The 14,223-nt window shown below is 41.5% G+C and overlaps 1 protein-coding gene across 4 annotated transcripts in view; it reads right to left on the bottom strand.

Annotated features, from left to right (window-relative positions):
* palmdb (palmdelphin b) overlaps positions 1-14,223 on the bottom strand; it is a 196,376-nt gene that overhangs the window by 150,658 nt on the left and 31,495 nt on the right. For 2 of the 4 annotated variants that reach the window (XM_079360789.1, XM_079360792.1), the window contains 3 exons: positions 7,962-10,284; positions 7,758-7,849; positions 7,248-7,364 (listed from right to left, as the gene is read on the bottom strand). In XM_079360789.1, coding sequence (XP_079216915.1) covers positions 7,281-7,364; positions 7,758-7,849; positions 7,962-10,284 — 2,499 coding nt within the window. In that variant the 3' untranslated portion in view covers positions 7,248-7,280. The other 2 variants (XM_079360790.1, XM_079360791.1) reach the window with 2 other exon arrangements.

Here is a 14,223-nt window from a genome sequence, read left to right as displayed (position 1 = left end):
GAAGAACACACCACTCCACTTGTTCCTGGATCACTTACTACATCTAGATCTGCATCTCAACTGATACAAAAGCAGGCTGGTGCCATGACAAAAGACGTAGTTTCTGGGCCCGATGGTGGATTCGCAGACTGCACAGCAGGAGACACAGGTGGCCCTCAGGAGATGCATCTCACTTTTGAGACTGGGAGAAAGCTCACATGGGGACTGTGTCTCTGCCTCCTGGCGCTTATTACATTATCTGTCCAGGCTGTGCCATTGGCTCTTTTGCATATGCGCCCAGTGCAGCGGTGTCTCCTGGGTCTAGGGTTGAGCCCAGGAAGCCGACTGCAACACCCCATGCTCATCACCAGATGGCTGTGGTTGGCCCTCCGTTGGTGGGAGAGCAAGGCGAATATTGGCAGCTTACTGGGCCCAGTGACACATCGCCTGCTTCTGGAAATGCTTCTCTGACAGGTTGGGGGGCAGGGCTCAGGGGAAATGGTGTCAGTGGTCATTGGCATGGTCCCAGCACAGCTCAGCACATCAACATTTTAGAGCTGAGGGCGATCCACCTTACCCTTCACCATTTTCTCACACAGCTTCGAGATCAGCACATACTGCTTAGAACAGACAGTGTGACTGCAGCAGCTTACGTCAACAAGCAGGGCAGCCTGGGTTCCCTGCACCTGTGCAAACTGGCAAACTGGCTGTGGCTTTGGGCTTACCCAAGGTTACGGTCCCTGAGAACGGTTCATTTGCCAGGGTTGACCAATCTGGGAGCAGATCGGCTGTCTAGAGGGGGTGTGGACCCCAGAGGTTGGAGGCCACACCATCAGGTGGTTGCAGCTATCTGGCCGGGTGCTACGAGCGGCTGTCTCTTTGGGGGACTGGACTGGAGTCCCAGCAGGCCCCCTGCCCCGATACAGGAGCCCAGTTGGGACTCTGGAGATCTGAGAACTACCGTCAATGCTCGCCGTGGCAGGTGCGCTGCTCCTGCAGAAAGTGAGAGGAGATGAGGCTGGTTCTCCTGGCCCCATATTGGCCTCACATGACATTGTTTGCGGACATTCCTCCACTGGAGGATGGGATGCCATGGGAACTTCCAGAGCGGCAGGAGTTGCTGTAGTAGGAAAACGGGACGCTGTTCCATCCCTTTCCCCAGGGACTGAGGCTCTGAGCATGGTCCCTGAAAGGACCTTGCATGCTATCCACAAGGGCACTCCATGCAAGGAGAGAACGAGGAGCGAAGACACTCACTGGTATGTCAAGTAAGGGCACTAAAGAAGTATGTGCACAGGACCAAGACGAACCGGAGGACAGATGAGTTATTGGTCTGTTTTAAGCTGGAGCTTCAAACAGAGAGGCACTTAAAACATGGTGCATCTCTGAGTGAGATCTGCATGGCTGTTGCTTGGTTCCTGCGCCCCCATACATGTCTGGCCCGTCTACATTTGCTCAGTTCTACCAGATTAATGTGACTACAAGCATTTGGATAGATAGATAGATAGATAGATAGATAGATAGATAGATAGATAGATAGATAGATAGATAGATAGATACTTTATTGATCCCGAGGGAAATTCAAGGCATCCAGTAGCAGTATACAGACAGGCAGGACACAAGACATTAGTTACAATACACACCCGCTGTCCCCCCCCCCCCCCCCCCCCTCTGTATGCAATAATCCCCCAAACAAGATTTAGCAGCCCCTATGTGACTAAGAATAAACATAATTATGTGTTGAACCTGTGCAGTTAGCATTAGCAATTAGACTTAAAACTTATATAGCATAATGTACATAACCTGTGAGGAGAGAAAAACATGTGCTGGTTAAAAGAGACCTGTAAACAGTTAAGGAGCCTTAGAAACAAAGTGCTGACCTTCTAGAAACTAGTTACATGTGCATGTACAGAGGTGTTTGAGGTAGTGCCAGAGGTGTGAGTACAGTCGTTAAGCAGTCAATGCAGGAATGTAAAATGGCTCACCAACTTAAAGGAGCAGTGATTTGCATTAAGTGTCCTAGACAATAACCTGAAACCAGGAGTGCTTAGGGTGATTATCATTGAGTACCCAACTATTGAGGAGCAGATTAGCATTAAGAGTTGAAGACAATAGAGTGAAACTTGACCTAATTAGGGTGATCATGTCAGCCATTACAGATGTAGCATAACACAACAGTAGGATGAAACCAGACATGATTAGGGTGATTATCTTTAAAGTGACCAGTGCTCAGTAAAGTGACTATCAATATGCATTACAGTATCCAAATTGGGGGCTGACTCTGAGATCAGCAGTGCAGATGAGGAATGAGAAAAAAGTGAAAAAAGAGTCCAGGGATCACCGTGCGCTTCTTCCCTGCCGTGACAGTGAAGTGTTATACAGTCTTATGGCCAGGGGGACAAAAGAGTTCTTGAGTCTGTTCGTGGAGCACGACTGTGACAGCAGTCTTTCGCTGAACATGCTCCTCTGCCCGGTGAAGGTGCTGTGCAGAGGGTGGTGTGTGTTGTCCATGATGGAGAGCATTTTGTCCAGAGACCTCCTCTCTACCACTGTCACCAGTGAGTCCAGCTCTGTGCCCACCACAGAGCCGGCCCTCCTCACCAGTCTGTCCAGGCGTGCTGCGTCCCTCTTCTTGCAGCTTCCTCCCCAGCACACCACGGCGTAGAAGAGGACGCTGGACACCACAGACTGGTAGAACATCTGCAGCAGCTTTTTGCAGATGTTGAAGGACCCCAGCCTTCTCAGGAAGTACAGACGGCTCTGTCCCTTCCTGCAGGTAGTGTCCATGGTAGGAGCACTTGTGGCGGCAACGTCTCATCCGAGGGACACACAGTTCATGTTATGGGTGGGTGCTGCTCTATCCCCTCGCGGTGTGTCTTACTGAGCCCCATACATATGGACTATGTAGTGGAGAGATAGTCTCAATTTGATTGAGAACGTAGGTCACAGGGTGTAACCATGGTTCTCTGAGTGAAGGGACTCTATAGCTTGAGGCCACACGGGGATATGTTCCATCAAAATTTTGATCAGTGACAATGTGGTGCACAGATGCTCTTATACTGTCATTAGCCACCTCACAGGTGGATTGTCTTAAAGCTAGTTGTCCACAACGTCACCTGACCCCGTGGTCAGCCCCATACATATGGAATATGTTGTGGAGAGATAGTCTCTTTACTCTGAGAACCATGGTTACACCTTGTAACCGATGTTCTCTACCCCAATCATGCACAAGCCCATACTCAAAGCATGAACTGAAATCTACTTCTGGACTAATGGCGCTAGTGCATGTAAGTGAGAGGCACAGCTGTTGAGGGAGCACAGAAGGGAAGGGGTGAAGACAGAGCACGGGGGTAATGCTACTTTCACAATCAGTCTTGTCAAGTTTTTGGAAATTACCAACTTTGCCTTTGAAACATAATAATAACTTCCATCCATCCATCCATTTTCTACCGCTTATCTGGGGCCGGGTCGCGGGGGCAGCAGTCTAAGCAGAGACACCCAGACTTCCCTCACCCCAGACACCTCCTCCAGCTCTTCCGGTGGGACCCCAAGGCGTTCCCAAGCCAGCCGAGAGACATAGTCTCTCCAGCGTGTCCTGGGTCTACCCCGAGGCCTCCTCCCGGAGGGACATGCCCGGAATACCTCCCTAGGGAGGCGTCCAGGAGGCATCCGGACCAGATGCCCGAACCACCTCAACTGACTCCTCTCGATGTGGAGGAGTAACGGCTCTACTCCAAGCTCCTCCCTGGTGACCGAGCTCCTCACCCTATCTCAAAGGGTGCGCCCAGCCACCCTACGGACAAAGCCCATTTCGGCCGCTTGTATCCGAGAAATCTCGTTCTTTCGGTCATGACCCAAAGCTCATGACCATAGGTGAGGGTAGGAACGAAGATTGACCGGTAAATCGAGAGCTTCGCCTTTCGGCTTAGCTCCTTCTTCACCGCGACGGACCGATACAGCGACCGCATGACTGCAGACGCCGCACCGATCCGTCTGTCGATCTCACGCTCCATCTTCCCCCCACTCGTGAACAAGACCCAGTGGAAATAATAACTATTTCCTAATAATCCTGGAAAACCATTTAAATTTAAAATTCTTTAACTTTATCAAATTCAGGATTACACTGTTATTGAGAGAGATGTCACTCGCGCAAATAAACCCAAAATACACATGCAGAAACAGAACCTATGGACATGCATTAGAGAGATGCCACAGTTTGGGGATGTTATGCTCCTAAACTTTTTTTGTGCTTAAGGGCACCTTGGCAGTAATTGGGAAGTGACATGACTCCAGCAAACTGATCAATTTCTATACTTTGGTTTGGATTTAAGTTAGTGTCTCTCAGGTTACCGACCCAATCCTCTATATCCTCAATTCCATTGACCTTTCATCCAGGATATTATGTATGATTGGATCCATGAAAAAGTACATTTTCATTGTCTTTCTCTCCCAAAATTACCAGGAAAAATTCTTTCCAGAGGATTGGCAATTTCAATTTTGATTAATTTCACACTTTTCTTTTTCCCCTTTATCCAAAGTCATCTTTGAAACATAAGCATTTACATTAATTTACAGGAAGAAACACAGCTAGGACACATTCTTCATATACATAGTTTATTGTTGCGCACACTTATCTTCAATACTTGCATTAGAAATACAAAGTAAAAAGCCCATTTAGTTCCCAAAAGACATGACATGGGATTTTGACTGAATGTCTGAACATTAGCAAGCAATCCTTGAGATTTGTAAGCAAAACATTAACGATAAAGCATACAAACATGAGACGCTTAAGAAGGCTATTTAAAGTCAGCTGACTGTGACTTAAGAAAGTATCAAGCTCTTACAGCACAAGCTGCTTTTCAGAGTTGCGAGTTGCTTAATATTAATTCCTTGTTCACAATCTGTAGATGTAAACAATCATATTCCTGACTTTATGGTGTTTTTGTATAAAAAATACTCTAATTTGTCAACATTATTTCAATTTTTGGGATTTCCATAGCACTGATATTAGATTATTGCAGTTTGATTTTGAGCAGTTTGACACTGTTCACTAGTACCAGTAGGTTTCTGGATTGTCTCTTATAGGTCATAAGTGGAGTTAGAGCAGACAACTCAAGTAGTTCTTCAAATTGAAGTATTAGGGATAGACAACATTTGAAACAAAAATGTTGTTTTATACTTATTCTTGTTCAAATCTGGCATTTACTGTTTGAGATGTCTGTGTGGTCTATATTTTGCAAGTAAAGTTATAGATATAAAACATTTATTTTATTTTGCAGACTTCTTTCATCCAGCTCGACCTGGAATATAGTTTAAAGCGACAAAGCATTGTATGAAAATACATTAAATATACATTGAGCAATGTTTCATTTATCAGGACATACAATAACATCAAAATATGTTTTAAAATTTGATTTACATTTATTACGTCAAGAAAAGTTTAGCAAAGAGTTGACTCAACAATACAGTACATGTATCTAACAATGAGGCATCTCAGCATATATTCAGTATTGCAAATACTTCTAGGTAACTGTCTCACAACATACAGAACATGTTCTTTTTTTAAAAATACCGCAATCACATGTCATATATGTGTCAAAAAGTTATTGGTTGCTTATATCATTCTTTTTGCTCATAATACTGCAGAAATCTCTTCATAGCATGACACAAAATATTTCAAAACCAAAATCCTCCCATCGAAATAAAGTACATAAGTCGAAGCTTATGTTGTATGGTATATTACTACTACAACGTTTCCTCTCTGAATCACAATAAGAGATGGCTAAGGAGGCCCGAGTGTGCCACCCATGAACTCCCCCCAAGTAGAGTGAAAGACCTTTACTGAGTAAGAATTAAAAAAAAACATTTGAAAGACATAAACATTTTAAAACAGTAAGGTAAATATTGTGTGGTGAGTAAATTGTATAATATGCAATACAAATGTAGATAAAAAATGTTCTGTGTCTAAAGTTATTGATTGGTCACATTATTCTGACTCTTGTTAAAAGTTGCACATGCACTCTTGGGCTGCTGAGAAATTGCACCAATGAATTAGAACACCACCACTCAAAAGGAGGCAGCAAAGGGATAGTCCTATGAATTGAGACATAAAGAGCGAGGTATGCAGTGTAATAAGATCCGAGCAGAAACAGTTTACAATAGATTATAGCAGACCAAACTAGCATGCCAAGTTAGCAGATTTGATTTTGTTTCCACAGTGTTTAGGACATATATAAGATGCCCATATCAAAAAATATTGATTTGTTTGTCACGAAAGCTGTTTTAGTAAAATAGAAAGTTGGTCCATCTGTGCATTTCAGTGCTCTTTAATTCTCAGCATATGTTGAAAACAAATAATCTGATTTACAATGACATACCGAACATTCCAGCTAGTAAATAATTCTTGTAAGTCATCTTTGTAATATCGAACCATAACTTTACAGATGACCTTTAAACCCCCATAGACTATTGAATAGGAAACAGACCATTAGAATTAGACAGATGCAACAATTACAGATTAACCTGCATTTGATGATCAATTCTTGTCTTACTGAACTTCAGCAACCTTTAACTTTTCAGTTGACGTATGACATTTGAGAACCGTATGACAATGTTAAGATAAGGCCTTATACTTCACTACTTTCATTGAAAAGTTTTTTTGTGATTCTGTGCTTCTGGAGTCCGCTCTTCAGTAGGGGAAATCAAAAAGGACTTGCAGGATGAAATTGCATGACAAAAACCATTCATTTGGCTTGGTAGAGAGACATTTTTTGATATAAGCACTGATGTCTCACACTTTTAATACAGTTGCCCCTTGTCCTGGATTAAAATTGTGGTATTGTTAATATTAATGCTGTCTAAATCAACTTTTTTTGCACTGACTTTGTAAATCTCTGAAAAAAAGGACATTACCCAAACAAGCTAAATTTTAGTAGGAGCTGAAACCAACAGCCTTCCTGCTGTGAGTGATTATTCAGAAGTGATTAGGACTAGTCAGAGCCTTGTATGTGTTTAAATACAGCACATCATTTGACAATAAACAAGAATTACTTTTGTTCATTTTATTGTGGATTTAATTATTTATTCTATTTTTATAGTTTTTTGTTCTGACTTTATCCAAACCAATGTTTCCAGACACATTCTCAATATCTTGCTAGTATTGCCCAAAGCATCACAGAAGCAAAGAGTTTAGGCTATTTCACAACATGAAACAAACAATTAAAATGCTGCATCTAAATTGAATGAGTATAACACTGCAAATAAATGCCTTTACATTACATGGCAAACTGTTGAGTTCCTCTTCAGTTGTTTTTGGTAAACTCGCCCGCCTCCCAGCGCAAAGCCATGGCACTCTTGCGTCTTCCTCCAGTGTAGACCTCTGGAAACTAAGCAAAAAAGCTGGTAGTTTACCTTCTTTCAAAGTACTTCTTCCACCTCCTCCTCTAACTTCACCTCCTTTCCTTCCATCTCCTTTCTCTGTTTGTAAGACTGAAGGTGGAATAAGCAAATTAGTTTTACGCCGATATTGGTTTTCCAAGTAGCAAGCCTCGTTTTGCCACATTTCCTTCTTTTATAATAGTTAATTCTGGAAATATCTAAAAGATGCATACAAACAATAAAGTATTTGATAAATACTACGGAATAATATTTGAAGGTGTCTTCAAATATTAGGAATTTGTTGGTGCTGTACAAAACACACAACATTCAATTATTTCTATCAACTACTGTCTCTGTCAACTAGAGGTTCTTTTTAAAAGGAAAAATGAGCCAGAGCTTACCCTGTGATCACAGGATAAAGCTGAACGATCCATCCTGTAGGCCGTTCTCATTGGCGATGATGGAGAAGACTTGCACTTCAATGGCACATCAACTATCCAAAAGATGCATACAAAAGATGCATACAAACAATGAAGTATTAGTTTGCACACATATAGGAAAAAAGTAGAAAAAGTGAATGTATAATGTGTGAAATCCTAACTTACCTGAACTTTCAAACGTCAAAGTGTCCTTTTGATCTGACAGCACCCGTTCTGCATTGCACTTGTCTTTGCCATACAGACTAGCCCTCTCCTTCCTGAGCTCTTCTTCCCTCTCCTTGACCATCTTAATCTCTTCATCCACCAGTGATAAGGTGCTTCTTGATCGCAACTTGAAAAAAGGATTGTTTTGGAACATTTTTTCCTGGGGCTGTTCACAGGCTTTGTTAAGGGAGAAGTCTGAGGCACTGCGAATAATCAGGTTGGATGTCTCCAGTATGATGACATTGGAGCTGTTGTCCTCAGAGCGCCATTCGTCAGTCCAAACTGCCATGCTGTCTTTGGCGCTAGTACTTAAATCATTGCTGGGGTCCAGAATTATTACATTGTTTGCTGACACATCATGTTTGAGTGGTTCCTTAGTTGGTGAGGAAGTTATAATGAATGATGGTGTGAGTGGAGTGCTCATGGATCTGGGGATACCACGTGAAGGAGTGCAATCAGTTGATTTCCCCATCCTGGAAAATCCCCTCTCTCTCCTGTAGTGTTCCTCCCTCTCCATTGATATGCGAATCTCCCTTTCAACTGGTGTTTCTGGATCATCGTAAGGGGACCTGTAACTTGAATCATCTAGACCAGAGTCCTCTGAGCACGGGCTAAATTGAGTGTGAGGATAATCCCCCAAAAGATTTAAGCTTTCCAGATCATGTGCTTTCTTCTGTGTTCTTTCAATGTTGCGGACAGGTGTGTACATGAAGCTATGGCTGCCATGAAAGCTTGACTGTTTGGTTGTAGGTAAGACAATCTTGTTTCTGGTTTGCTCCTCCATTTCCCTCCACTGTTTACGGGCAAGCTGGAAATCCACATGTTCTGTGCTAACATTCTCGCTCTTGGTCTCCTGTATCACACAGAAATCTTTAGGTAGCTTCTTATCTAGATCTGAATTTATGTGCTGTTGGTGGTTGATGGGGTTCTGATTTGTATCTTTGCCATTTTCACTATCATCTTCAGAGATTTTGGACAAACTTTGAATGCCTAAAGGGTTATATTTAACCTCTTGTGCAGGGGTCGGAAAGGAAATCACATCCTCAGGTTGTTCGAGAACTTCTTCTACTTGAGGAACCGCAAAGCTGACCTCATCAAAGTTTGCATTGTCTTGCTCTTCGAAGTCTGTCACCTCCACTTTCTGGACAAATAGCTCCTGAGCACTAAGCTCCAGAGAATCTAAATATGAGTCATCATCCTCTTTGTTTATAGAAGAGGAGAATATTGTTCTCCATTTGTCATCAGCCTCACCATCTGAGAAAGATGCTGCAATTTCAACTCTTAGACATTCATCTGTTTCTTCAGGATCAAGGGCATGGCAGGACTCATTGGACACGTCAGACATTGCCTCTTCTCTAATGCACTGCTCTAATATTGATTCCTCTGTAATGGTTGGTTCAAATTGGATGTCATTGGCCCCAGGGTCGTCTTCTGGGTCTATTGCCAGATTTTGATAGTTATCATCTTCTGGATTAAGCTCATTATCATCAGGGTCAGGCCCAGGGTATAACTCCAGATCAGGGTATTGGTCTGGCACATGGTAATGGTCAGGTTCAAGGTCTTTTTCAGGCTCAGAGTAGAGCCCTAATTCAAGGTCTTCCTCTGGCTCAGGATATTGCTCTGGTTCAAGGTTTTGCCCTAGCTCATCATATTGCTGTGGTTTAGTGTGTTGTTCCAGGTCATCATATTGCTCTGGTTCAGGGTGTTGTTCAAGGTCATCATATTGCTCTGGTTCAGGATACTTCTCTGGTACAGGATACGGCCCTGGCTCCTGGTCTTGTTCTTGTTCAGGATCTTGTTCTGGTGTGTCCTTTCTCTTACGATGTGCCTCAATCTCATATACGCTGTCAGCACTGGAGAGTGTGTCGGACACAGATGAGGCGATTGACTCATTTCTGTTGAGCTCCTCATGCCCTAGTTCTAATATCAGAGCTTCCTTTTGATCTTGATTAAGCATTTCATTGCAAACACTTGTCTCGTAGGAGTCAGGCTTATCCATCTTACTTGTTTCACTTGAAGGGTCACTCAATAACATGTCAAGCATTGCCTTTTCACCTGGGGAGTTTGAGGAGTCTGTCTCTAAACAAACTTGGTAATCATTTGTACTAAAATCCTTCCCCTGCTCAGGTGAATCAGCCACAGCGACCTCCACTTCACAATCCATTGCTTGCTCTGATTGTTCAGTGGTTTCCATGGTGATGGAGAGGGACTTGTGATTCTCAGTTGTGCTGCAATCTTCTTTCAGTTCTTTTCCATCTGCCTCTCCTTCCACCAAGGTAGCTTTCTGAGAAAAAAGGGGAATAAATGAAAGGCACATTAGTTTTCAGAAAGGATCATTTCAGTTTGTCCCTTTGTTCGATGCATTGCTGAATTGAGGCAGTTTGTGCATGATATTCAAAAGCAGTATTTTCACGTTAGCCTTATTTCACCCTTACAGCATCAGCCCTTACCGCATGTCTCCTCCCAGTCTCCTGCTGTATTAAAAAGTTCAATTTTCCGTATGATGACTCAATTTTTAGTTTTTCTGTGTGACATTGCTCTAAGTAACTGAAATTGTCACATGAACAAAGAGCAGAGCACATTTAAGAATCAGTACCTTATTTGTTTTATTTTAATTGAGAATTTATCAGCATTACTTAAGGAAGACCCCAAAATGTCTGACTAAAGATTTTAGATGATTTAACACGTTCATCCGTTTCTTTGTTATGATAAACACAATAGACGAGAACACTCTTAAGAGCTCAGTTACACTTCAGTATGATATTGTGAATATTGTCACACCAATCTGACTTTGGCAAATCATCACCAACAAACCTTCAAGTGCAATAAGCACAGTAATTTGTCCATGGATGGCACTTAAATGTTCTGTGCTCAGCAGAATTACACTTTCAGATGGCTTCTCTTGACGAATTGAGTTGGCTATGACAACACTGGTAGTGTGTGTGTGTGTGTGTGTGGGTGTGTGTGTGTGTGTGTGTGTGTGTGTGTGTGTGCTTGTGACTAGTGGATAGTGTGTGGTGTGGAAGAGAGGCTATGTAGTTGAGCATGCCATTTCTGTGCAGCGGTAACGTTTCCCTAAGTGGGTTATGTGCAGAAGGAGAGGAAGCACATCAAAAGCAGCTGAATGAGATTGCATTATAACTGTTCTTATGTAAGACTGCAGGGATGGGTCTGCCTCCCACACACATCCAGATTGTCCCTAGAAGATGATTAGCTGTGTCCCACAATCCTTGTGTGAACACATAAACTCACAGTAATACATTTACAATTTATAGCTGAGTGAGAAACATCATAAATATGGTTCACTCCTTGAAGTTTATAATTTAAGACACACTGTCTAACTCACTCATTTTACATGGACAGAAGCATTCAATTCATTCGATATTTAGTCAAGCAGGGGGGGAAAAATCCAACTAAAGCTATTCTAACGTTGCATATTGCAAAGATGCAATTATTTTATCAAACCTTCAAACCAATTACAAAGGTCCAATGTGTAAAGCATTTACTGAATTAAATCATAAAATGACCTTACTCATTAGACATTAAGGAAACAGGCTATGTTGAAGTGCTGGCTTCTCTGACAACAACACAGAAGCCCGTACTGTATGTCCTTCTAAGTTTAGATTCTGGTCCATAATGGATTGTTTTTCTTTTGACCAGAAAAGATATAGATAGTTCAAGGCACCTAGAAACAGCTGTTTTGCTCCTCACCCCTCAGCTTAACAGGCAAATGGCAAGCCTGTTTGCTCTGCATCAAAATTTGATTTGCAGTTCCTAACTTAAATCATAATAGCACACTTACAAAAGTATATTCAATGGTCTGTTGATTAAACTGCATGAAACATACATTTTCCATACTCAAAAATCTCAGGCTAATTAAATCAGCAACACTCCTAACTTGAGCTTATATAGTCTTCTGACTGCTCAAAACACTCAAGTCACCCATTCACACCACTTTCACATACTGATGACAGAGGCTGCTAAAAGTGTCCATCAGTATTAAATACTTGCAAATTCACAAAGCAGCAGGAGCAACTTGGGTTAAGCATCCTTTCCAAAGGATGTGGCTGTAGCTGGGGATCAAACCCCTAATTAAAAGACAACCAGCTCTACCACTGAGACAGGTTTTTTTTTTCATTTTAACTTTGCTTTGTCAGGGATTTTATAAATCCCATGCAAATATAGAAAAATAAATATTTGTCAAATTTTACAATCAATGTATGTGTAATACTAGGTATATGTTCTGAAAATAGAACACCAACAGATTACCCAAGACAAATAGATAAAATCATGAACCACTGAATATATGACACCATATCAACACTTCCAAATGACTGAAGACAAGTAGCACACAACTCAACTCAACTACAACACAACTAAGTACCACAGCCCCACCAACTACAAACGTGTAGCAAACAATCACACATAGAGCAAATGCATTCATACTGAATAATCAATCATCTTTGATCAATGCCACAAATAAGCTATTTTTATTGGCCTCTGTTGGTAAGGTTCTGCTTGAATCCACCACATCCTGTAAAGCTAAAGTTATGTTCTCCTGCTGCCAAGTATGAGGCCAGCAGCTCACCAGGGCCTATGGGCTCTTTTCACTTCAAAGCTCAGAGTATTTAAAAGGATACCCATTGCTGCTGACTCCAAAAATCTAATAGCACTACCCGTTTGCTCTCCACAGATATTCTAATCCTTCAGCCTTCCTCTTTCTCACATCTCCATTTGGGACATTTACAGTAGGGGCATTCTTTTGATCAAGCTGTTTTCAGAATAATGTGACGAAGTAGTGACCCACAAGAGACTGGAATTAGTGTTTCAGCCCTATTGTTACAATTCTTTAAACCACAGCACAAACCGACTTGGCAGCTTTGAATATTATTTTCGTGGTTAAGATGTAATAATAATAATAATACATTTAATTTGAAGTGCCTTTCAGGTCACTCAAGGACACTGTACATTACATGAAAATACACATTAATAAAGTGAACTAAAAGAAAGAGAAAGAAAAATAAATAAATCAATCAAACAGGAAACAAAACAGAAGTGGCGAAGTTGAGGGCAGATTAAGTTAGATGGAGTATGCAGTTCTGAACGGGTGGGTTTGGTGCCTAAAACATAAAACTGAATTAAGCAAAGCTCTATAAATGTGGTACTTAGCTTACAAATTGTATCTTCAAACTTACTTTACTCTTAAAAAAAGTTGAAGCTATTTTAGAAAAAGATCCAAACTACAACCTCAACATATTCGGTTGACACGCACTGCATGTTTGAGAATTTTCAATGTCTTTTGTTTGTTTAAATATTTGATTATTGTATTGCATATAGTTACGTTAGAAAGTCATTAAGACTGTTATGTGGTGTTGGACTTAATGCTTAATGTTTTTTTGCTGCAGATCATCAGGCCTCACCGGGACCTTTTGGTAAACTCTTCTTTTGTGGTCTGCACTGTGATAGAAATAAGGAACGAAATAAGGACTGCTCAAACACATCTTTCAAAAGCATTGAGGTCTGTGACTCATGGGGGCCAAAGATTAGAGAATTATAGCCTGCAGAAGGTGACCAGACCTGTGGTCTCCCGGTCAAAGACCTGTGTTTAACTGTAAAACTCTCAAGCAGACATGTAAGTTAAAATAGGATAAAGAAAATATTCATTGAGTCTTACTGACTTGTTTGCCAGTAATTGTTTTGGATAACATGCACAAAAGTACCATACTCACAAAGACCTACATGTAAAAGGACACATCTATACGACAGACTGAGCACCATGGCAACCATCAACAGGCCTGACACTATTCAGTTGTCGCCTCCTCCACCTCCCCCTCACCACCTCATCAGCAGACCGTTATAAGTGATTGGGTGCAGTAGTCAAAGTGAAATTAAAGTGCCAATTCCAAAATGAATTTGCATTCTGCCGTGTCTGTTGGCAGTATATTTGCATCCATAAACTGAAAGAAAACAGGATAAATGGAAGAGTCTCCTTACAGGCTAACATTTGTTGGCTGGATTATCCACTAGGCAATATTATTGATGTTCTTAACATAAATATAATCAACCAACTGAGAAATCCTTTCAATTTCAACATGAAGTGAAATTAATATAAATATCATATAATTACTTTATAAAGTTGTTTTTGTCCTATTGAGCACAGACTTGACACCTTTTTCCATTTTTTTGAGCAACTTCAGACCCATTACCAGGATATGCTTTGGAC

This window comes from Symphodus melops (genome assembly GCF_947650265.1).
Source record: "Symphodus melops genome assembly, chromosome: 14".
In the NCBI taxonomy this organism is placed as follows: domain Eukaryota; kingdom Metazoa; phylum Chordata; class Actinopteri; order Labriformes; family Labridae; genus Symphodus; species Symphodus melops.
Note: the sequence above shows the minus strand (reverse complement) of the source record. Positions and strands in the feature narration are given on the sequence as shown.